The 24,056-nt window shown below is 45.4% G+C and overlaps 1 protein-coding gene across 2 annotated transcripts; it reads left to right on the forward strand.

The window, feature by feature from the left end:
* The first annotated feature begins 10,799 nt into the window (after positions 1–10,799).
* LOC136586836 (cathelicidin-6-like) lies at positions 10,800–22,542 on the forward strand. Of its 2 annotated transcripts, none has more exons than XM_066585083.1 (4): positions 10,800–11,322; positions 16,188–16,289; positions 16,389–16,469; positions 21,161–22,542. In XM_066585083.1, exons 1-4 carry the CDS (start codon positions 11,161–11,163, stop codon positions 21,365–21,367), a joined length of 552 nt encoding a protein of 183 aa, XP_066441180.1. In that variant the 5' UTR covers positions 10,800–11,160; the 3' UTR covers positions 21,368–22,542. The 2 variants fall into 2 exon arrangements, with proteins under 2 accessions (XP_066441180.1, XP_066441181.1); XM_066585084.1 differs by having other exon boundaries at positions 21,176–22,542.
* The last annotated feature ends 1,514 nt before the right edge of the window (positions 22,543–24,056 follow it).

The following is a 24,056-nucleotide window of genomic DNA, read 5'->3' on the forward strand; positions in this document are numbered from 1 at the left end:
AGTCAGACGGGCGTTTTTAGCCGCGATTTGCGCATGCGCATGCGTCCGGCGATTTTATTAAACCATTACTTTGCAATGGTATCGGACACATGAGCGCTTTTTATGCGCTCGTCCGATAAATTATAGAACAAAAAATCGCAGATCGCACCTATCTGCGATCTGCGATTCCTGTTCTCTTCTCTATATGCGCTCAATGGGGCCGGCGGCAGCAGCGCCGACCTCATTGAGAACATATAGAAGACAAACCATTCTTCTCTGCCACAGCTGTAACAGCTGTGGCAGAGAAGAACGAAGTTTGCCCATTGAATTCAATGGAGCGGCAATACAGCCGCTCCATTGAAAGCAATGGGCTGCCGGCGTGCGCGGGGTGAATTGTCGGGAAGGGGTTAAATATATAAACCCTTCCCTGCAATTGATCCTAAAATGTGTTAAAATAAAAAAAAATTGTATACTCACCTTTCCGCTGCAGCGGAGTCCAGCCGCAGCCGCTGTCAGTTCTCCTGAACTGCTTCTTGGCACTATTCAGCCGGCGGGGCTTTAAAATCCCCGCATGCTGAATGATCTGCCTCTGATTGGTCACAGCCCTGACCAATCAGAGGCTGAAAACACTCACACACCCATTCATGAATTCATGAATGGGTGAGTGACTGCTGCCTCTCAGCGCTGAGCCAATCAGGGGCAGGTCTGACTCACATCCATTCATGAATTCATGAATGGGTGTGAGTGAGGCATGCCTCTGATTGGCTCAGCGCTGAGCCAATCAGGGGGCAGGTCTGACTCACACCCCCTTCACACCCACTGCAGGACGGCCGCGCGGAGCTCCGGCTCCCGGCAGAAGGTGAGTATACAATTTTTTTTTATTTTAACACATTTTAGGATGGATTGCAGGGAAGGGCTTATATATTTAAGCCCTTACCGACAATTCATCCCAGGATCGCTCGCAGCGCATTGCTTTAAATGGAGACGGCTCTATTACCGTCTCCATTGAATGCAATGCGCTGGACAGCTCCGGCCCGTTTCTAATGAAACGCGGCTAGGAGCAGATTTTCGGGCGATTTGCGGGCGACTTGAGCGCACCGGTCACGCGATTTGCGGATGCGCATCCGTCATGCGATCCGCAAATCGCGCGAAAAAACGCCCGTCTGACTAAGGCCTAAAGCGGTTTCAAGCACTAGGGCAGAGCCTCAGATGTAGTAGCCACAGGTCTGAAGAATAGTCAGGAGGAAGCCAGAGCTCGTCAACAGGTAGTCACAGTTTGCAGTACAGATAGATGAGGCAGGTAGCGTAGTTGAAAGGGAAGCCAGATGTCAGTATCAGGAGTTCTTGTTGAAATAGCGAAGGAACAGGTAAGTGGAGCTTGATTAAACGGTGCTGTGGAACAGAATAATCAGGCACTGAGGGAGTGGCAAGGCCAGGCCTTTACAGGAAATGCAATCAAGACAAAGGTGGGGTCAGGACCAAGAGTCTGGAACTAGGTAACTGGGATCAGCAAACACAGCTGAGAGTCATGCAAGGGAATTGTCCAGAGGCTGAATGGCTCAGTTACGTTAGCTATTGCCTGGAGCACAGGAGGTCCTAGGTTCAATATATGACAGGTTGCATCATCATGGTTACTATAATGGAATCATAAATAGGGCCAAAAATATAGCACTATCTAAAAACCAAATACGACAATTTGACACAATCTATAGAAAATCCAATTGTTTGACACAGTTTAGGCAACACAAGGCACACCCTGATACTGCAGTGCATTTTTCTTTTGTTTTTTCTACTAGTTTTAGTGTGGATTTTTTTGACATTAAACAAATCATACCAAAAAAAAAAAATCGACCTATTTTTATGCAGGTATCAAAACTGTCGCCAAGAAAATGCATACAATAGGTAACAAGACAGCTCTCAGCTTATGCAACAATACTACTTTGACATCTCAAAATGTGCTCCTAACTAAAGGTTGTTTCAGATGTCCCCAATCAAGATGTGGTCTGTGAACTGCTGTATGCTGATGACACCCAGCTATACACCTCTGCCCGTGACATCTCTGCACCTTTACTCCAAAACATCACTGACTGTCTGTCCGCTGTCTCTAACACCATGTCCTCTCTCTACCTAAAACTAAACCTCTCTAAAACTGACCTACTGGTGTTTCCACCCTCCACTAACCGACCTCATCCTGACATCTCCATCTCAGTGTGTGGCGCCACCATAACTCCTAGACAACATGCCCGCTGCCTTGGGGTCATATTTGACTCTGATCTCTCTTTTACCCCCTACATCCAATCTCTGGCCCGAACCTGTCAGCTGCACCTCAAGAACATCGCAAGAATTCGCTCTTTTCTCACTGTGGACACGCTAAAAATGCTTACTGTTGCCCTCATCCACTCCCGACTCGATTATTGCAACTCGTTGCTGATCGGCCTCCCCTGCACCAGACTCTACCCTCTCCAATCCATCCTGAATGCAGCAGCCAGGCTCATCTTCCTGTCCAGCCGCTACTCGGACGCCTCTGCCCTGTGCCAGTCACTGCACTGGCTGCCCGTTAAATACAGAATTCAATTTAAACTCGCCACCTTCATCCACAAAGCCCTCCACAGTGCAGCGCCCCCTATATCGCCTCCCTCATCTCAATCCATCAACCAGCCCGGTCTCTCCGCTCTACTAACGAAACCAGATTGAGCTCCCCTTTAATTCGAACTTCTCATTCCCGCCTCCAAGACTTCTCCAGAGCAGCACCGGTCCTCTGGAACGCACTACCAAAGGCTACCCGAGCAATCCAGGACTCGCAGAACTTCAGGCGTGCTCTAAAAACGCACCTCTTCAGGGAGGCATACCGAATTCCCTAAACAAACCCCTCTGTACTCCGCCTGATAACATGCTGCCTGACCTACTGACTGGAATCCCTGCTAGCCATCATAAACCGCTCTTGCAGTCATACTGTTTCTGCCGTCACACGGCTAAATGTCTGACCATTGTCTATGTGTATATCACCCCTCACTCTCCACCTCGCCATACAGTGCACATCTACACCTCGCCATACCGGGCACATCTCCAGCCCCTTTACCTTCTGTATCACCCCATTACTTGTAGTATGTAAACTCGTTGGAGCAGGACCCTCACCCCTATTGTCTCCATCAGCTGATTACTATGTAACCGCGGTTCTGTAATGTTTGTACTTTTGTCTTTCTGTATTCCCCCTGTCTATGTAAGCGCTGCGGAATATGTTGGCGCTATAAAAATGAAGTTTATTATTATTATTATTATAACAAACCAATACATTTTCTTCCTCTACGACATCCCAGGCTTTTTATATGAATTCATTTATAAGTTGTAACACCGCTCATGTCAATGATGCTATTGAATATATTACCTGTTGGGAGTAATACGTTGGATGTACATTACACAAATTAAAATTTTGTATTGTTGAACATATAACTAGCTCTCATCCCTCCTCAGGTATATTGAGATGTTCGCTGTCTGCAGCATTCAGACATTTTTTGGAAACCCACCAAGGGAATAGCTCCTCATTTAAAGTCACTGGTATTGTAACCCTGAAGAGTTTTACACAACGCTATCACTATATTAAAGGGGTTCTGACATGAAAAAAAAAATGTTACTCACCTTGCCTGTCCAGAACCAATCCCCAGGCATGTCCCCTCCATCCGCCATCTTCTTCTGTGGCTTCTAGAAGCAGAGCAGGAGCGGTCAAAATGACAGCTTCCTGCTCTGCTCCGTCCGTCAGCCACTTCTGAGGTGAACGGACGGGCTGCCCACAGCAAGCATGTCCCAAGCAGTGCTTGATGTGGGCTGCCCGTCCGTCCTGGCTGAACGCTGAGATTCTGCGCATGCGCAGTGGAGAGGCGGCCCGTCCTGACTCCTGTCAGATAGCACCTCTCCACTGCGCATGCGCACAATCCCGGAGGGGGGTGGCCCGTCCTTGGCTTGTCAGAGGAAGAAGACTGCCTGTTGGGAGATGACCCCCTGATGACAACAACAACAGAACACAAGGTAAGTATTATGTTTTTATGCTGTAACAGCCAAAAACCGTGGGTTCCCTGTGTCCATTAAGCAGACCAGGGAACAATGGCTGTTAAAGCATAAAAACATTATTCGTGTCACAACCCCTTTAACCCCTTCCCGCTCCTGGACGTACCTGGTACGTCATGGCAGCCTGGTACTTCCCGCAACATGACGTACCTGGTACGTCCTGGAGATAGCACGGGATCACATGTGATCCCGCGCTATCCCGCAGCGGGAGCCGGCTGTCAGTCACAGCCGGCGTCCCGCTCCAACAGCGGGGGGGCATCGGAGATGCGCCCGCCGCTGTTAACCCCTTCCCTGCCGCGATCTAAGTAGATCGCGGCAGGGAAAGAGTTCACGGAGGGATCGCGATCCCTGTGTGTCTCCGGCCGGAACTCGCGATGTTATCGCGAGAGCCCGGCCTGTCACCATGGCAACAGGACGCCAGACACTGGCGTCCTGTATTGCCTGTGCCTATTATCGCTGTACAAGCGATAAGGCATGGCAGAGCAGTAGCCCTGCCATGCCTTATGACAGCGATCATAGGCACAGTGATGTAAGTCCCTCAGAGGGACTCAAATAGTATTAAAAAAAAGAAAAGAAAAGTGTAAAAAAAATAAAAATGTAAAAAAAAAAATGTAAAAAACCCCTTTTTTATGCTTTTTCTAATATTAGCATAAAAAAAGGGAAAAAAAACTAAAACCCCACATATTGGGTATTGACGCGTCCGTAACGACGTGTACAAAAAGTTGAACACGCTTTTTATTTTGTACGACAAAAAGCGTAAAAAAAAACGCTAAAAAACAGAGGCAAAATGCTAATATTTAGCATTTTGCCTCACAAAAAATGCAATAAAAGTGATCAAAAAAGCCGTACATTTCCCAAAATGGTACCAATAAAAACTACAGCTCGTCTCGCAAAAAATAAGCCCTCATAGTGCTCCGTACATAGAAAAATAAAAAAGTTACAGGACTTTGAATGCAGCTATAGAGAAAAAAAAAAGATTTCCAAAAAAATGGGGTTTTATTGCAAAAAAGTGTAAAAACCTAAAAAAAATATAACAATTTTGGTATCGTTGTTACCGTACCGACCCGCAGAAAAATTTTAGTGTGTCATTTATGCTGCATGATTAACGCTGTAAAAAAAAAAAAAAATCTATGGCAGAATTGATGCGTTTTCTCTCCCTGTTATCATTAAAAAAAAAAAAAAAAAAATTTACGATATTGTCTATATACCCAAAAGTGGCACCGATAAAAACTACAGATCGCCACGCAAAAAACAAGCCCTTACACGGCCGCGTCCACAGAAAAATAAAAAAGTTATGGCTTTTGAAAAATGGAGATGGAAAAATACCAAAAAATCGCTTGGTCCTCAACGCCAAAATAGGCCGTGTCATTAAGGGGTTAAGGTCCCTTACAGTATAGACACTAAAATCAACTTTATTAGATACTAGCTGATATACCCAGCTTCGCCCAAGTTAATTTGGTACTGGTGTTTATCTGGTGTTCACACGGAAAATCTTACGAAGTCGTGGTTACTTTAGAGATACCAAGAAAAAAAATATGTTCACCATTTTGCATGGTTCTTTGCGTTACCCAGGAAACACCATGTGGAGGTAACCATGCGACATTTCCTTTATATAAAATGACATCGGGAAGTGAGAGAATTAGATTAAGTAAGTAAAATTTGGACGCTAATTCTTTTGCGCTTAGAATTGAATAATCGAGTTGGGACCCAATAACTTTTCCTATTTATGACATAATCAATGCCCGTGCCAAATTTCAGGTTTCTATGACATCGGGAAGTGAGAGAATTAGATTACGTACGTGAAATTTGTACACTAATTCTTTTGCTCTTAGAATTGAATAATCCAGTTGGGACCAATTAGCTTTTCCTATTTATGACATAATCAATGCTCCTGCCAAATTTCAAGTTTCTATGACATCGGGAAGTGAGAGAATTAGATTATGTATGTAAAATTTGAACGCTAATTCTTTTATGCTAGAATTGAATATTCGAGTTGGGACCCATTAACTTTTTCTATTTATGACATAATCTATGCTTGTGCCAAATTCTATGTTTCTACGGCATCGGGAAGTAAGGAAATTAGATTCCGTACGTAAAATGTGGACGCTATTTCTTTTGCGCTAGAATTGAATAATTGAGTTGGGACTCCTTTACTTTTCCTATTTTGGATATAATCAATGCTCGTGTCAAATTTCAAATTTCTATGACATCGGGAAGACCATTTGGAAATCTGCTTTTTAATTGCTGTGATCAGGGAGCGGGATACAGCCGAAACAATAGTATCAGCTGTATCCTGCTGTGAATCCCAGATAAGGCTCATTTTGTTTTGTTTTTTAGTTTATTTAACTCTTCAGCTAATTTTGTAGTTTGCAGAAAACCACTGACATTTCTAGGCGTTATGCAGCTAAGTTGTATTGTCCAGATTCGTGACTTTCAACTATATCTGAGAAAGCAAACACCATGTCTTTTTGCTGTTTTCCTGTTTTGTTTTTAATTCACAAATATGCACTGGTATCTACTAGGCTGCAATCCCAGGAAGGCACAATATGTGAGAACAGAAGGCCGGAGAGTATATATTTTATATTCTGAACTGTCCCTGTTTTGCGCAGTATAATTTAATTCGCCTCAGCCCACAGGTAGCTGCGAAACACCTGCCCGTAATTTGTATTATCCAGACTCGTGGCTTGCGGTATGTCTGAAGACGCAAACACGCACTAAATTCCTTTTGCTGTTTCCCTGTTTGGATTTTTTTAATTCCCAAAAACCCACCGCCACCTACTATGCAAGAATGCCAGGACCGAGAACTGCAATAATCCCTACATCAAAGCATAGCAGTCTATCTGCTCTGCTGCTATATACACTGATAGCAGCAGAAATATACGCTCTGCAAACTACAGTACAGAACATGTTTTGTGTAGACATATAGCGTTCATACAGTTTCTTTCTCTGGTCCCTCCAATACAACCCACTTTATCTTCTGTGCAGGTATATGCATGCCATGGACTTCTGCATCCTGTGGGTTTGATGGATGCCAAGTACACAAAGGTTAGGTGCTTGGTGTGTGCTCCCCTACACAATACTGCAGGCAAACCACAGTTCTGCATGTGCAAACAGAGGAGAGTTGGCAGAAAAGAAAGAGAAAAGCGGTGGATAAGAAGAGCGGCCTAGAAATGCAAGACTGTTGAGTTGAAAATACTCTAGTCGCGAACTGACGAAAGACAAAGAAACCATGAGACTGTCGAGTTGCCAATGCTCCAGTCATTAAACCAATTGGAAATGTATATTTTCAGGCCATCGGCCCAGCTGCAGAATCAGCTTCAGAATCTAAATTACAACCTACTGTACCCAGGGTGCTGGTAGTCAGAAGGGATTGATAGATAGCCGTTAAAAGGTTAATTGCATAAAAGACAATTACGATAAAGTATGGATTTATTGCTGGAAGGACATATGTTTAAGTTGCCTTTTATTTCGTAAAGGACAGTAAACAAAGCAATGTGACATTAAACTCTTGTGCTCTCCTATGGAGAGAAGAAAAGTCAGTCAGGACATGGGAAAACTTGCTGATCAGTGAGGGTCTGAGACCGATCTTGAGAACGGAGGTCCCATGTCCGCCATCCTCCTCACTGCTGAATTACTGCTCTCCCCTAGCTCTCCACTAGCACTTCATTCACTTTTTTTTTTTTTTTGTTAATTCACTTTTTTATTGAAAGTTTTTCAAGCACATAGTAGTAGCATTGTATAGGTGCACATTATTTGACAATAGTATACATTGCGTGGTATAGTCAAGTTTTCAACATTTGTATATAAACTTTGCAATATTGGCTAAATAACCGTAATCACTCATCTCTGGTCCCGACACCCTCTCCGGCCCATTTACCTAGGCTTAAAATCTTTATTTTCTGGGCCAGGGTTGGCAGCGGTGGCTACTCCCTGAACTCGTTCATGCACCTGAAACTTATATTAACTTAGTAAGTTACTAAATGATTAGCAAAGTGATGACTAGACAGAAGAGGAAAGGAAGTAGGGGGTAACTAGGGTATGCAAGGAATGGAAGGATAGTGGATAGATGGGGTAGGGGGGGGGATGGGTCCCTGTTATCCGCATTTATGCTTTAACTTTTTATTCTGTATTTAACTCTGCTGTGTTATCTATAATATATTTTTAATGTGTTATATTTCTCCGGTGGTCTCAGAAGCGCACCCCTTTTTTTTTTTTAATTTTTAAAATTTTCGGTAACTCATCTAAGCTTGATCGCCTGGGGGTAAATGGCCGTGACTCCGCCGGGGGATTGCAGAGACAGCCATCCGGGCGGCGCTGCATTTTATGCTCTTCGGGGTGGCGCCATCTCGTGTGCACCGGAGAAACGCGGTTCAGAAAGCAAAAACATTAATTATGTCTGGTATTCGGGGATGTGGCATGGTATGGTATAAGGCACTAGAAGCTGTTTGGTTCTCATTGTATTTTGTTCTGTAGATTGTATACACTATGTGGGGTATTTTGTGGACTGCTGTTGGCTTTCCAACTTGTTATTTGGAGGTATTGCTAAGTCAATGTCAGAGTGGTCTCCTCTCTAATCTGGTGAAGTCGGCTGAGAATGGTGGGGTGAATGTTCTGTTACCTCTAGTTTCACTAGATGTAAGATTATCAATCTAGGGAGGAGGGCTGATCGGCTTATGGAGTGTTGAGCAGTAACTTTCCCAGGGCGACCAGACGTTCAGGTGTGTAGTGTAAGTCGAGTTTGTCCAGCTTAGGATCTCCTCAAACTGGTGGATCTGGTTGATCTTATCCTTCCACATCTTAATAGAAGGGGGTACTGGGTTTCCCCAATATAGGGGGATCAATGCTTTTGCTGCCGCTATCATAAAAGCAGCAAGTTTGTCTTTCAGGGGGTTAAATGACTTGTTTGGTCTGTTTAATATTATCATGTCTGGGGTGAGGTGGAATGTTTTGTTGAGGATTTTTGTGATTTCGCTTTCAATTTCTGACCAGAAGGGTTTGATTTTTTTACATTTCCACCAAATGTGAAGATAAGTTCCTGTATTTTCCTGACATCTCCAGCACTTATCCGATTCTGAGAGTTTGTAATTATACAGCCATTCAGGTGTTTTATACCATCGGGATAGAAGTTTATAATGGTTTTCTTGGAGGCGAACACATGTGGAGACACCATAAGAAGATTTAAATATCGTTTTGAGTTCTGCATCTGATATTCTTATGTCTAACTCCTTCTCCCAAGAGGTGATAAAAGTTGGTCTGCCTAAGGTGCGAGTTGTTGTGAAATTTTTGGTCAAGTGTGCTATTTTCCTGGACTCTGTATTTTTAGATTTTATTAATCTTTCAAATTCTGTTGTTGGTCTTGAGGACAGGTGTTCTCTTTTAAAATCAGCAATTGTGTTTGTAATGTGCGCGATGTGTAGGTCTTGTAGCTTATTTTGTGAGCTTAATGAGTTAATTATTACATTAGATTCCTCATGTATGATGTTTTGTAGGTCGTGTATTGACCTTCCCTCAAAGATATTCCAGAGATTCTCTGGCGTCCAGGTTTTAAGGTGTTTGGTGATATATGGGAGTAGATTTAAAGGAGCGCAAGGGGATGGTGGTGGAGCTAAATCGTGGGAAAGGGAGTCCCAGGTCTCGCAGATGCCCCTCAGCAGTATACTGAAGTCTTTTGAGCGATATGTTTTTGGGTTGGGAAGCCACATATCCTTGATGAGGTCGTTGCCGTGAGTTAGTTGTGCGATTTTCCTCAACTTGTTGTTTTTTATCGGAGCTATCATTTCCAGCCATCTATTTAAATTGATTGCCCTATAGTATTCTAGAATGTTGGGGAGGCCTACTCCTCCATGTTGTCTTCTCTTGGACATAAGTGAGTATGCGAGTCGTGGGCGTTTATATTTCCAAAAGAAACATGAGAATTTTGAGTTAATTTTTTTTTAAAAGGATTTGGGTATGTGTATTGGTAGCATTTGTAATTTGTAAATAATTTTGGGTAATATGTATGTTTTTATGAGGTTTTTTCTCCCAAACCATGAGATGATAGGTAAATTATATCACTTCATTCACTTTTGATAGGACTGTGAAGATACCTGAGTATGTGCCACTTGTCTATTTCCTTCAGTCCAGGGGCGTAACTATAGAGGATGCAGGGGATGCTGTTGCACCCGGGCCCAGGAGCCTTAGGGGGTCCATAAGGCCTCTCTTCTCCATATAGGGAGCCCAGTACTATGAATAAAGCATTATAGTCGGGGGCTCTGTTACAGGTTTTGCATTGGAGCCCAGAAGCTTCAAGTTATGTCTCTGTGGAGCATGGTTTAGGTATGGGTACGGGTACAGATAGAGGGGGGCCCCAGCTCACCTTTTGCATGAGGGCCCCTGAGCCTTTAGTTACGCCCCTGCTTCAGTCCCTTTGAAATGAATATTCTCCTCTAATGCAATCTGAACATGCTGGGAGTTATAGTTCTGTAGAGTTCTGCGGGGAGCTGCAGGTTGGAGATCAGTTTTTGATAGTCATGATGATGGGATGTGAATTGTGCATTATAATATGTCCGCATCTGATTAACGTAACTAAGTACAGAGAACTTTGCTGTGACTACATCATTGTGGCAAAGTCAATATTTCCTGTCGTGGGATGCTTCCTCATTAAATATTTCCTGAAGAGTCTCATCCAGAACTGATAATAAGACGCATCTCAGGGTATTGTGCAATGGCACAATATATAAAGCTCAATGCTACATACACAATGCGACAGACAGTGCACGGGGCGAGGGAAGGAAGGAGGACAGGCCATCAGACAGAGGACAGGCCAGGCTTAGATACCCTAAGGTATTGCACACAGAGAAGAGGAATAGTTCAGGCTGAGATACACTCCAGCTGAGGGGAGCATAGCTTAGATACACTAGTCACTGCAGACTGATAACCCAACCATTACACATACAGAGGGTAAGACTGAGGACAGTGCAGGGTTAGATACACCCAGGTCAGTGCAGGTCAGTAAAGATAACAGGCATAGTCCAGGATTAGATACCCTCCATCCAATTGCACATAGAGGGGAAACACCAAAGAGCAGTCCAGACGGGAGAACATTTCCATTCATACGGATCTATAGGATTATATTGGAGAATGGGGCGTTTTCTGCAGGTGTGTTTGATCCTGAGGCTGGCAGCAATGCTGTATTCTGCATCCATTTCCCGCAGCAGCCCCCCGCAGCGACCAGTGGACGACGCTTTGGATGTATATAATGAGGGTCTGAGCAGTTCAGGATTTCTGTTCGCAATACTCCAGGTATGTATAACACACCATCCCTCTGTGTAGTGACTAGGACTATGCAGGTCAGTTGTAAGTGTGCAAAGGGTTTACACCGGATGCTTTAACATCATGACCAATGAGTCGTGCAAACATATCACTGCAATACCTTGTATTCTGCAAACTATCATGGTATAATGAAAAGTTTTCTTAGTTCTTTGTGGTTCAATTCCTCATCATTTTCAGAATGTCTGCTTGCTGTCAGTGAATGGAAGCCTTTAAGTTGGCTGAGAACCTATCCTGATCAAATCCAACCGGCACTAGTGTAATGTATTAGAACTCTGCTATAACAAGCCTGCATCTGTGTCCTGTAGGCATGATTGTGAGGGGTTTTCAGCTTCTGGATAGTAATAATTAAAGTTCCCATTCACTTGAAAATCGCAACTAGTTGAAAGTCACAGAATATTTAATTATAGAATGAAAAACCTCTCTTCTCTATAACCCCTTTAATGATTTGCCATAGTTAAAGGGACGGTCCATTCTTCGATTAGTGCAGAAACTTTGCTAAACTTTGTGTTTGGATTCCACGCCATTTTAAAGACTTCTGCTTGCCGTCTGTGAATAGGAAATCTCACTTTTTACTTCCAGAGGATAAAAATCCCTCCTGGCCATGTGATAATTTCACAGGTGTATAACTCATTATCAGGCTATGGTCCCATGCTGCCGAAATGGCATGAGGTTGAAAACCCTCCTACCTGTGGGCGGTCCGGGGGTCTGGACATTTTTCTGCTAAAACTGCCTTTATAACTGCAAAAATATCCAACCAATGGGGTTTTGGGGTCATTTTCTACAGTGTGGGGCAACACCCTAACTATACTGCAATTGTAAGGGTATTTTCACAGGGGCAGAACTCTTCCTCACGGCCATTTCGGCAGCCTTTGTGTAATCCTATTGGGCTTGATATTCGCATCATTTGAAATCCGCAGGTCTTTTTTCCCACTGTCAAAAAAGTTACCGCTGCGGGACTATCCACGGCTTGTTGTGGATTTCTAACCTACAGGAAATTTTATTCTGTAATTAAAGGGGTTGTCCCGCGCCGAAACAGGTTTTTTTTTTTCAATAGCCCCCCCCCCCCGTTCGGCGCGAGACAAACCCGATGCAGGGGTTAAAAAAGAAAAACGGATAGTACTTACCCGAATCCCCGCGCTCCGGTGACTTTTTACTTACCTGGTGAAGATGGCCGCCGGGATCTTCACCCTCGGTGGACCGCAGGTCTTCTGTGCGGTCCATTGCCGATTCCAGCCTCCTGAGTGATGGGGCGGAGCTACACGGAGCCGCTCTCTGGCACGAGCGGCCCCATTCAGAAAAGAAGAAGACCGGACTGCACAAGCGCGTCTAATCCGGCGATTAGACGCTGAAATTAGACGGATCCATGGAGACGAGGACGCTAGCAACGGAGCAGGTAAGTGAATAACTTCTGTATGGCTCATAATTAATGCACGATGTACATTACAAAGTGCATTAATATGGCCATACAGAAGTGTATAACCCCACTTTGTTTCGCGGGACAACCCCTTTAATGTCTGCAAGTATAAAGAAAAAAAACGCAAGAAATTCTGCAAAACATATTTTGCATTTAAAAGCACAACAAAACCTGCGGTATTGGACGAAATCTGCAACTGTGCTGCGTCCTGCGGAATAATTCCGCCCGTGTGAAAGCACCCTAGTGAGCTCTGTACCCGTGTCAGTTGTACAAGTACAAATGAGGGTTCAGCTCCTGAATTATTCTTTTCACTCCCAACAAGGTGAAATATTGAAAACGGTGAGGAATGGAAGCATAAAGTAACATGGCATGTTAGGTAAAAAAAAGCCACATGCCCATCCACTTCAGGCTGGCTGCAGACGGCCGGCTCGAATCCCGCTGCGAGAATTGTACTGCAATCCTATGCAGGCAGGCATGGGCGGAAATTCTGCAGGAAATCCCACCGCAGAATTTCCGCCTGCGTGTAGGGGGCGTCAGCCTGTAGAGAAAGTCTATTAGGAGATTGCAGAATGTCTTATTATTAGAGATGAGCGAGCGTACTCGGTTCGGGCGTTTTTGCACTCGAGCACCGCTTTTTCCGAGTAACTTCCTACTCGGACGAAAAGATTTGGGGGGCGGCATGGTGGAGCGGGGGGTAGCAGTGGGGAACAGGGGGGGGAGCTCTCTCCCCCCCCCCCCCCCCCCCACTTCCCTCTGCAACCCCTCGCTCACCCCCGGCGCCCCCCGAATCTTTTCGTCCGAGTAGTCAGTTACTCGGAGAAAGCGGTGCTCGAGTGCAAAAACACCCGAACCGAGTACGCTCGCTCATCTCTACTTATTATACAATGTTGCACTTTCATAACTCAAATCTGAAGAGTATAAATATCTTGTGGGACCTTCTATTTATATATTATTATATACTACTACAGAACAAATCTCACCCCATCTTGGTGCTGGCTCTGTCCCCCCAATCCTGGACAGTCATAGCAATTGCTTGTTCACCCTTCTAGCAATCCATGAAGACCACGGAAGAGTCACCCCAACAAGCTAATCTGTCTCAACTCTTCTATGTCTGATGATCGGTTGTATCTGGTAATCTGGCATCTGCTAGACCCTGTTGGTGCAGATTATATTCTGCAGATTGCAGAATCTCCTCCTTCTTTTGGATGGACATATCAGCATTGTTTTAACCCATTAGTGATCGCCATTAAAAAGGCATATTGGTAGTCACTAATAGGTTTTTAAACCCGCACAAACATCTTTTTAAGGTGGTGACTTTCTTACCAGGAAAAGAGAAAACTCAGATCCTGACAGTTTAACCCTTACATGCCACAATCAATAGCAACTGCAGCATGTTAGCAAATGACAGGGGGAGAGGGCTCCTATTGTCACCCATTGGCCATCCACAATGCGATCTCAAGGTACCAGTGGGCTCCCATGGCAGCTGGAAGCCTGATAAAGGACTCCCTGTCTGCCATTTTACTCAGCCTATTAGGTCCTGCCTCCTGTAGAGTTTAATAGGCTGCTGTCATAGGCTTAGAAGAATGCAGCACATAAGTAATGCAGTGTAGTATGCTAGTGATTAAATAATCACATCTTCAAATCCTTTTCAGAGAGTAAAGAAGACATAGAGGGGGAATCCCTTATTCCAGAGGCGTAACTTGAAGCTCCCGGGCACTAATGCAAAACCTGTAACAGGGCCCCCAACTATAATGCTTTCTTTATAGTACTGGGCTCCCTATATGGAGAAGAGAGGCCTTATGGGCCCCCTAAGGCTCCTGGGCCCGGGTGCAACCGCATCCCCTGCACCCTCTATTGTTACACCCCTGCCTTATTCTCTCCTGCAGGGGAACCCCGGCATCACGCTGCTGGTGATTTCCTTATTCTCCCCTGCAGAGGAACCCCGGCATCCCACTGAGATGAAGAGAGTCCCCAGTGATAAAGGAAAGCCCTGTGGGAACCCCCCTCATCTCCATGGCGAGGCTTCTATTCATTGGAGAGAGATGAAGGGTGTTCCCCTAGAGACTCCCTCCATCTCTCTCTCTCTCTTCAGCAGCGCCTCTTTTTGGTCAGTCCTGGCCATGTGAACGGCCCTGACCCTCACAACTCGTGCTGCAAAAGATCTTCCGTTCAGATGATTTTCTGCAGCGCTAACTGCGATTTTTTTCACGCAGTTAGCTGCATAATTTTACAGCCCGTGTGAAGGAGGCCTGATACAGCTATGTCAATGAGTTTATCTCTTGCAATGCCACTATGAAAATAGTCTCATCCTGAGACCTCCTTCACACCAGCGTTGCGTTTTCAAACAAAACGCATCGAGTGAAAAAATTGTGGCAACGCAGCATTGCCTCGATCTAATTCCTTTCGGAATTAGCGTTCTCTCATTCATTCACATGAGCGCATTGCATGAATGGACTCTGCAGCGGCTTTGATAGCTAAATAGAAGCCAGCTGTCTTCTGCAACGAGCGCTGGGGCAGGTAAACTCCCTCCCCACCCTATTTTTGAGCTCCCATAGCAATCTATGGAAGCTCCCTGCAATTTCCAGCAGAGGATAGGTGATGGCCTATATTTTGACTCTGCGAGCAAAAATCAGCATCGATTCAGTGATTTTTAGCCGTAAGAAAAAAAAAATCGGCGATGTAAATGATGCATTGGAATCCAATGCTTTACATATCCTGTTTCCCTGAAAATAAGACATACCCTGAAAATAAGACATAGCATGATTTTCCAGAATTTTTGAGGATGCTTGAAATATAAGCCCTACTCCAAAATTAAGCCCTGCTAACAGTTCATTTAAAAAAGTCAATTTAAATAGTGTCCAGGCAGCTATACATGTAAAAACGTTAAACCTTTTTGAACAAAAATTAATATAAGACACTGTCTTATTTTTGGGGAAACACGGTAGTAGTGAATTTCTAGCGACATTTTCTCACAGCTAATAGCTGCAAGAAAACGTTTGTCTGAGTAAGGCCTAGGGCATAAAATATGTCAGTCAATAAGGGGTTAATAAGCATCAGACATTCTTGTGGTGCAAAAACGTACAATTGATTTGAGTGCGGCTTCGACATTTCAGTCACATGTGGGAAAAACATCAGGGGGAAGTATAAGAGCAAGCATGTTCCCATTATCTGTTTTTCGAGAGGCTCAGTCAGGAACGATAAGGACATTTTGAAAACCTATGACAAATATTCCGGTTGTAGAGCAACTACCGCACACAGACAAGGACCGTGCTGTGACCATGATGGGGATACATGATCTGTTCTATGTAACATCAATGTGGCATCATATTTAATGCAGTACCTTTACCTACCTGCACCCTCTGACCAGCCTGGCAGGGGTTAAAGAATGATTATTTTAAGAGGTTATCACATTTTTTTACAGGACAAGTCACATGATAACGAGAACATAAGGTTTATCATCAAGGAGACAGTTTGCTTGAAGTCAGGTGAAAAAGCTGAAAAATGTCCCTTTAAGGAGGACGGAGTAAGTGGCGATGCCAACAATCTCATGCTAAAGATTCAACACTGTTAATAAATTCGGTTTCACGATCACTGGCACCAAAATGATGATTTTGTCTTGCAGGTTGTGAAGAGCTGCACAGCATCACTATCTGGGTCCAAAGAAAGACGTCTTGATGTCAGCTGTCAGACTGTAGGCACCTCGGTAGGTTTCCTGACCATAATGAGAACAAGGACATATAATTGTCTAAGAAGAGGGGATTAATAGTGATCTGCTGAGGTGCAGGGATCAGAAGTGATCAGCTGAGAAGGAAGGGATCAGAAGTGATCAGCTGAGAAGGAAGGGATCAGTAGTAGAGATGAGCGAGCATACTCGCTAAGGACAATTACTCGATCGAGCATTGTCCTTAGCGAGTACCTGCCTGCTCGGCAGAGAAGGTTCGGGTGCCGGCGCAGGTGACAGGTGAGTTGCGGCAGTGAGCAGGAGAAATCAGGGGGGAGAGAGGGAGAGAGAGATCTCCCCTCCGTTCCTCCCTGCTCTTCTCCGCCGCTCCCTGCTCCCAGCTGAACCTTTTCTCTCGAGTGGGCAGGTACTTGCTAAGGGCAATGCTCGCTTGAGCAATTGCCCTTAGCGAGTATGCTCGCTCATCACTAATCAGTAGTGATCAGCTGAAGTGCAGGGTTCAGAAGTGATCAGCTGAGAAGGAAGGGATCAGTAGTTATCAGCTGAGAAAGGAGGGATCAGTAGTGATCAGCTGAGGTGCAGGGATCAGTACTGATCAGCTGAGGTGCAGGGATCAGTAGTGATCAGCTGAGGTGCAGGGATCAGTAGTGATCAGCTGAGAAGGGAGGGATCAGTAGTGATCAGCTGAGGTGCAGGGATCAGTACTGATCAGCTGAGAAGGGAGGGATCAGTAGTGATCAGCTGAGAAGGGAGGGATCAGTAGTGATCAGCTGAGGTGCAGGGATCAGTACTGATCAGCTGAGAAGGGAGGGATCAGTAGTGATCAGCTGAGAAGGGAGGGATCAGTAGTGATCAGCTGAGGTGCAGGGATCAGTACTGATCAGCTGAGGTGCAGGGGTCAAAAGTGATCAGCTGTGGTGGAGGGATCACTATAATCAACTAAGGCTTTATTCACACGGGTGTTGCAATTTTCAGCCGCCCGAATCGCGGCTGAAAAATTGCATGAACGAGGTACAGCCACGAGCAAGTCGGGGCCAATCTCACGTTTTCTCGCCCGTTCATATGGTCAAGTGCGGCATATATATGCCACAGCCAGGAATTTTGTCGGCCAGGGTTGATACTTTAGCAATGCTACACTCTGTCCCCCTCACTCAATCTTCCCTTGCCAGTTGATCATGGCAATAGAATATTTTATAGCGCTAGTCATGCTAAACTCCCTCCCCCTCCTTTTGCTGGCGGCTCCCGTAGGCTTCTATGGGAGCTGCTTGCTGATCGTGGGCAAAAGATAGGGCAAAACCTATCTTTTCCCTCCGTGTGTAAAAGCGGCCACCGGAATTGGCAGTGTATCTTTTCTGGTCGGTCAATTTAACGTGCCGGAAAATTGCCCATCTGAACAAATGCATTAAAATCCAATGGTCGCGATTTTTGGACAATGTTTTATAAACGTAAAATAGCCGCGATAAAATTCTCGTGTGAATAGGGCCTAAGGTGGAGGAATCAGGAGTGATCAGCTGAGGTGCAGGGATGAATTGTGATCAGTTGAGGTGGGAGGGTCAATATTGATTAGCTTTGGTAGAAGGGTTAATAATGATCAGTGGAGGTAGAGAAGATCAATAGGGATCAGCTGAGTTAGAGGTATTAACAGTGATCAGTGAAGGTGGAGGATTAATAGGGATCAGCTGAGTTAGAGGTATTAACAGTGATCAGTGAAGGTGGAGGAGTAATAGGGATCAGCTGAGTGAGAGGTATTAACAGTGATCAGTGAAGGTGGAGGAGTAATAGGGATCAGCTGAGTGAGAGGTATTAACGGTGATCAGTGAAGGTGGAGGAGTAATAGGGATCAGCTGAGTGAGAGGTATTAACAGTGATCAGTGAAGGTGGAGGAGTAATAGGGATCAGCTGAGTGAGAGGTATTAACAGTGATCAGTGAAGGTGGAGGAGTAATAGGGATCAGCTGAGTGAGAGGTATTAACGGTGATCAGTGAAGGTGGAGGAGTAATAGGGATCAGCTGAGTTGGGGGAGATCAAGCTTCAGCTTCAAGTTATGCCTCTGGGTTTAAAGCGTGCTATTACACAAGCGCTAGTGGCTAATGCGTTCACATTTTCCTGACAATTGTAGGGCAGCACCTGCAGGCACAGGTATATACCAGCAGCACTATCACATGGCATTAACATTTGTGTAATATCGCTAGGTACAGCTTGGCAGTTGTCAGGAAAACGTGAGTGCTGGCGACTGCTGCTAGCGCTCCTGTAATAGCACCCTAAAGGCAGCTTTACACACAGCATTATTTGGAAAATACACCTGTAGATTTTGATGTAGTTTTTTTGAGCCAAATCAGAAGTGGATTAGAAAATATGGAGAACTATAGAAGGACTCGGGCTTCTCCTTCCTGCTGGATCCACTTCTGGTTTGGGCTAAAAAAAAAACTACATCCAAATTTGCAAGTGCGTTTAACCAAAAAATGCTGTGTGGGAAGCCACCCATATAGTGATCAGCTAAACTTGAGTGGATGAATAGTGATCAGGTGACGTGGAAGGGTTCATTTCAATCAGAATGTTAGAGATCAATAGTGATCGGCTGAGGTCAAGGGGTCAATAGTGATCAACTGAGGTGGAGAGGGTTTATTTTGGTCAGAGGTAGTAGAGGAGACCAATAGTGATCAGATAAGGTGGAGTTCTTATGACAACCACTATTGTTCGCCCCCATAGCCCACTGTATTAAGAACTGGCTTCAGATTTTACATTCAGTTCAGAGATTCTCCATATACATTGTAAAGGGATTACATTTTCAGCTATTGTTATTGACTAGTAAGGCCGCTCTCAAACTAGCATATTTTAGGCGGTAGGCAATGGAATACAATAAAAAAGCCCTGGTGCTCCAGGTGGTATATTCTACCTAGAGTCGCCTTGTGATGCTCTCCCACCCTGGGATGTCCTCCTGACCAGTACTTTGGATCCACATTTGATATTACCTGCCTTCTAGGACCATTTGGACGAACCGTGACCCCTCCTGCAGGGTCCGGTTACGTCTGGGGTGAGTTCCATTTTATCTTACTCCAATATATTGCCATTCTCTCCACCCCACATTGGAGCGCCACTAATCTCACATCCTATATTTTAGGCTGTGTGCTGTCTAAATTAATCCACCGACCGCACATTTCCCCGTCATAGGCCTATGAGGACATGTACACTGACGCTTTTTCTTATGGACTGATGGTCTACGTGAAAAAGCTCATGGCGTCTCCTATTGCTCTTCTTTTCACAGATGAGGAATAGGACATGCCAATGCATGCCAATGTCCTGCCTCCACATAGAGCGGACTAATGTCCCATGAAGTTGCCGCTCAGGCCTCTTGGGTGCAACTCAGGTAGTGTACACATAGCCTAAATGGCACGGAGTAGTGACAAGTGACCCCTTATGTCTTAGAGCTTTACCCTATTATCTCAGAGCTCTGATGTAGGGTCCTTTTATATAGGGCAAATCTCAGTAGCTAAAGCGCCCTACAGTAGTCCCAACGATGAACACTCCTCTGCTTTTACACAGGAGCGATCATCACCCAGTAAATCGAGGCTGGGTATCATTCCAACCCGCCCACCTCCATTCACAGAAAACAGGCAGTTCTTTATAGATGAACGACTGCCTGTTTGCACAGGCAGAAAGTTATTAGATTTTTTTTACGCCTGCACGGTCTGAAAAACAAATTATTGTTCATTGTTCGGATCTTGCCGGCATTTACACTTAACAATTACATCATTCCGACTCTCGCTATGATCGTTCAGTGTAAAGGGGCCCTTAGGATCGATCTCAGACCAATGCTGGTTTATGTCAGATGGACTAAGTTAGGCCTCCTTCACACAAGCGTGAAACGCATGCAGTATTACCCACGCTAAAAAAAATCGTGGCTGATAGAACCAATGCATTGCTGTGAAAACGTTCAGACGGGAGAATTTTAAGCGCGTAAAAAATAAATAAAATCGCACCTTAAAATAGCACACACATGACTAGAATCCCAAAAATGAAATTCCCGGCTGCGTGAAAAGATAGGACCTGACCTATCTTTGGCGCACAAAGTGCAGCAGCCTCCATAGATTCCTATGGGAGACTATGCGAGGCAGCCAGCAAATGCAGATTAATTCCCCAGCAGCGCGATGCTGGGTTTCCCTGCAGGATAAAAAGAAGAAAATCCCCAGCGGCGCGATGTCGGGATTTGTCTACAGGGAAAAAGAAGGAAATCCCCTGCTGCTCTGATCCCCCTTCACCTCTCTCTTCCCGAAGCAGCAGTGCTTTTTTTAAAGCACCACACAGCTCCTAATAGTGTGAATGGGCAATTTCACCACTAATTAAGCTCATGGTAATGGAAAATTGTCCATTCATGCTATTTTTCACACAGTGAGGCTTCTTTCCCATGAGCACATATTGGCCGCTGTTTTCATGGCCGGCCGATATGCGCTGTGATCTGATGCATTGGATTCCAATGCATCAGATCACATGGGAGTATTTGCCAGATGTAAAAACGCCTGGCCAAGCCAATATAGCGCCGGGCGTTTTTACGTCGAGCCCAAAACATAGTTCTGGAACTTTGTTTGGGCCGGAATACGTCGGGCCGCTGTATAGGCTCCTATGTGCGGCTAACTTCGGCTCAAATTTTACACTCGTATGAATGAGCCTTTACTATCTGAGACCTCAGAACTCTCCTTGCCTTGTCTCTAAAGGATGATATCTTGCAGAGTGAAGAAAACAAGAAGCCAAAGACTGCAAAGAGCCATCACATTGCCAAGCACCTAAGAAATGGAAAAAAGAAACTTGGAACCAATTTTTTGCAGTTTGATAAGAGTTCCTTGAGCAGCCATGCCGCAGCTTCCTGCATCTCCTGCATCTTTGACTCCTTTAAACCGAAGGCAGATGCCTCAGGTCGATAATGTCCTCCTGGTGTTTTCTTGTAGATTCATTGAGAAGAGACAAAATTGTCTAACAGAAACCTTCTCATAGACTAGTGGACTGCAACTCCGGGCTGTGAAGCTACAACTCCCAACGTGTGCTGACAGCCACCAGCTTTACATATTCACTCTGATACTTTAATGTTAATAGCTGTAACTATTTTTGTATTTTGGGGGTAAATTAAGTTTAGTTTTTGATTGTGAATGCTTGAAAAGAAGGTCAATAGCGGGGTATTCTTCTATCTTGACGTCACTGGAAGCTAGGGGTTAGACAGAGCTTCCATGGAGGAACGCCCCTGTCACACCCCTAGTTCCCGATTGGCGGAATAGCGGGAGGTCCTGGAAGCTGTTAGGAAGCCCATAATTTCCAATCTTGGCAGGTTTCACTGAGCTCTCATCGGACGCTTGCCTTGCCCTTGGTTCCCTGGCTGTTGTGCTGCTGTGAGTGGTGAGCTAGTACTCCTTGATCCCACCCCACCTGGCAATGCTCACCCGTGGCCCGGCTCTTCTCCCTGTTGCTCTGTGCCATCATTGATTGGGCCTGCTGTCCCTCTGCCTGAGCAGCCACCTTTGCCGGTGGTGCAGCTCCCGCAGTTTGCAGCTGTCTCTGCCGGCAGTGCCTCTCCCGCAGTTTGCCACCGCCTCTGCCCCAGCTGTTTCAGGGCTCCTGCTGCCGTGTCCCTACGCCACTTGGGGAATTGTACAGGGCGGCGCTGTCAGGCTCGCCGCTCTCCTCCGGTGCCTGTGGCTGTGGCACTGTGCCTCCCGCGTTGTGGGCTCCCTGCTGCCGACCATGCTTTGCACTTTAGCACTGAGGGGGTGCCGTAGCCAGCGGTAAAGCCCCTTGCACCTGTGGCTGCATCGGGGGGCTGCTCTCTCCAATAGAAATCCATGGAGCTGTAGGCTAACTTTAGTGGGTGGCCAGGACCTGCAGCCCAGCCACCTCTCCAGCCTATCACGTACAGGGGGCGTCAATCTTGTCTGTACGAGCGCTTGCTGGTGGCGTCAAGATACAATAATACCCAGTAGTGGTGTGTTCACACGTGATGGATTTGCTTGAGATTTCTCTTAGCAGAAACAATCTGCACCAAAATCCTGGTGAAAATTCGCACCACTTTGACACAGATTTTGGTGCGAATCTGCAGCGAATTTCATCCCTTTAACCCTTTCCAATCCATTTATTTTTTCTCACCCATTCTCCCCAGCTGCAAATAAATTGGAGCTGGGAGAATGGGTGAGAAAAAATACATTTTCCCTGCACCCTCCTGATCTGACAGAGTTCAGGAGGGTGCAGGGAGGGACCTGCTTACCTGACCGGCGTCTTGTGCATTCTCCTTCTGCCTCCCGGCTCGGCGATCATGTGACCGCTGGGGTCAGGTGACACCTGGCGGTCACATGATCGCCGGGTCGGGAGACAGAAGGAGAATGCACAAGACGCCGGTCAGGTAAGCAGGTCCTTGCACGGTGCAGGCTCCCGGCTCGGCGTTCATGTGACCGCCGGGGGTCAGGTAACACCGGCGGTCACATGATCGCCGGCCGGAATCTATGCATTGCATAGCGCTAATTGAGCGCTATGTAATGTGTAAAGGAGTGGGCAGAAAGGGTTAAAAACCCTTTCTGCCTTCTCCTCGGGGGTCCTCGATGACGACCAGTAAAGGAGTGCATCTGCACCCGATGTGCCTGACGATCGGGTGCAGATCCACTCCTGCACTGCAGTGTCGGGCCTGCCCCGACATCGGAGCTGTGGAGGAAAATGATGATGTCGGGGCAGGCCCGACATTGGACTGGAAAGGGTTAATTGAATGGGTGAAATCTGCTGCTGTTAAACATTAAAATCCAAACCAAATCTGCAGCAGATCTACCCTAAAGTATACTAATGACTTAAGATTTCTCTCAGTTGTCAAGATGTAATTATTTTTCTGTAACTACGTTAGGGCCACAAGGACCTGTCACCTCTGCAAATAAAGCTTTATCACTGTAGATGACAGTGAATGATGGCATTGGTTTTTTTTTACAGTCAGTGTTTGAAAACTCATCCTGATGTAATCCTTCTCACACAGCGGTATTCATGGCCTTGTTACAATGTAGCAGTGTAGATAAACATTGTAAGCCTGAAGTTCAGCAGAAGATAAATATCTGGGTTTGTTTCAGAAAACAAAAGGGATAAAAGAAGTAAGGAGTGACGTAAGTAGGAAGGAATGCAATAGATGAAAGGAGAGAAAAGGAGGAAAAAATGACAAAAAGGGAAAGATTGATATAGGATGAAAAAGGCAAAGGAAAGGGATGGATAAGGGAAGGAAGGATTTTATTTCACAGGTATGAATAAAGTATGATGACACATAATAATGTATCATATAATAATGATACATATTATGATACATCATAAAAAGGTATAATATTAATACAAATATATCATAATATTTAACTGGGATTTAATAAATTAATTAAAGGAGATGTCCCGCGCCGAAACGGGTTTTTTTTTTTTTCAACCCCCCCCCCCCCCCGTTCGGCGCGAGACAACCCCGATGCAGGGAAGTAAAGGAAGCTTACCGGAGCGCTTACCTTAATCCCCGCGCTCCGGTGACTTCAATACTTACCGCTGAAGATGGCCGCCGGGATCCTCTGTCTTCGTGGACCGCAGCTCTTCTGTGCGGTCCACTGCCGATTCCAG

Source organism: Eleutherodactylus coqui, chromosome 12, assembly GCF_035609145.1.
Source record: "Eleutherodactylus coqui strain aEleCoq1 chromosome 12, aEleCoq1.hap1, whole genome shotgun sequence".
Lineage (NCBI taxonomy): Eukaryota > Metazoa > Chordata > Amphibia > Anura > Eleutherodactylidae > Eleutherodactylus > Eleutherodactylus coqui.

Excerpts from the sequence above, each read along its gene's own strand:
- LOC136586836 (XM_066585083.1), top strand. The coding sequence starts at position 11,161 with ATGGGGCGTTTTCTGCAGGTGTGTTTGATCCTGAGGCTGGCAGCAATG. Across the intron at positions 11,323-16,187 it reads TTCTGTTCGCAATACTCCAG|GACAAGTCACATGATAACGA; the intron begins GTATGTATAACA and ends ATTTTTTTACAG. Across the intron at positions 16,470-21,160 it reads GTCAGACTGTAGGCACCTCG|GATGATATCTTGCAGAGTGA; the intron begins GTAGGTTTCCTG and ends TTGTCTCTAAAG.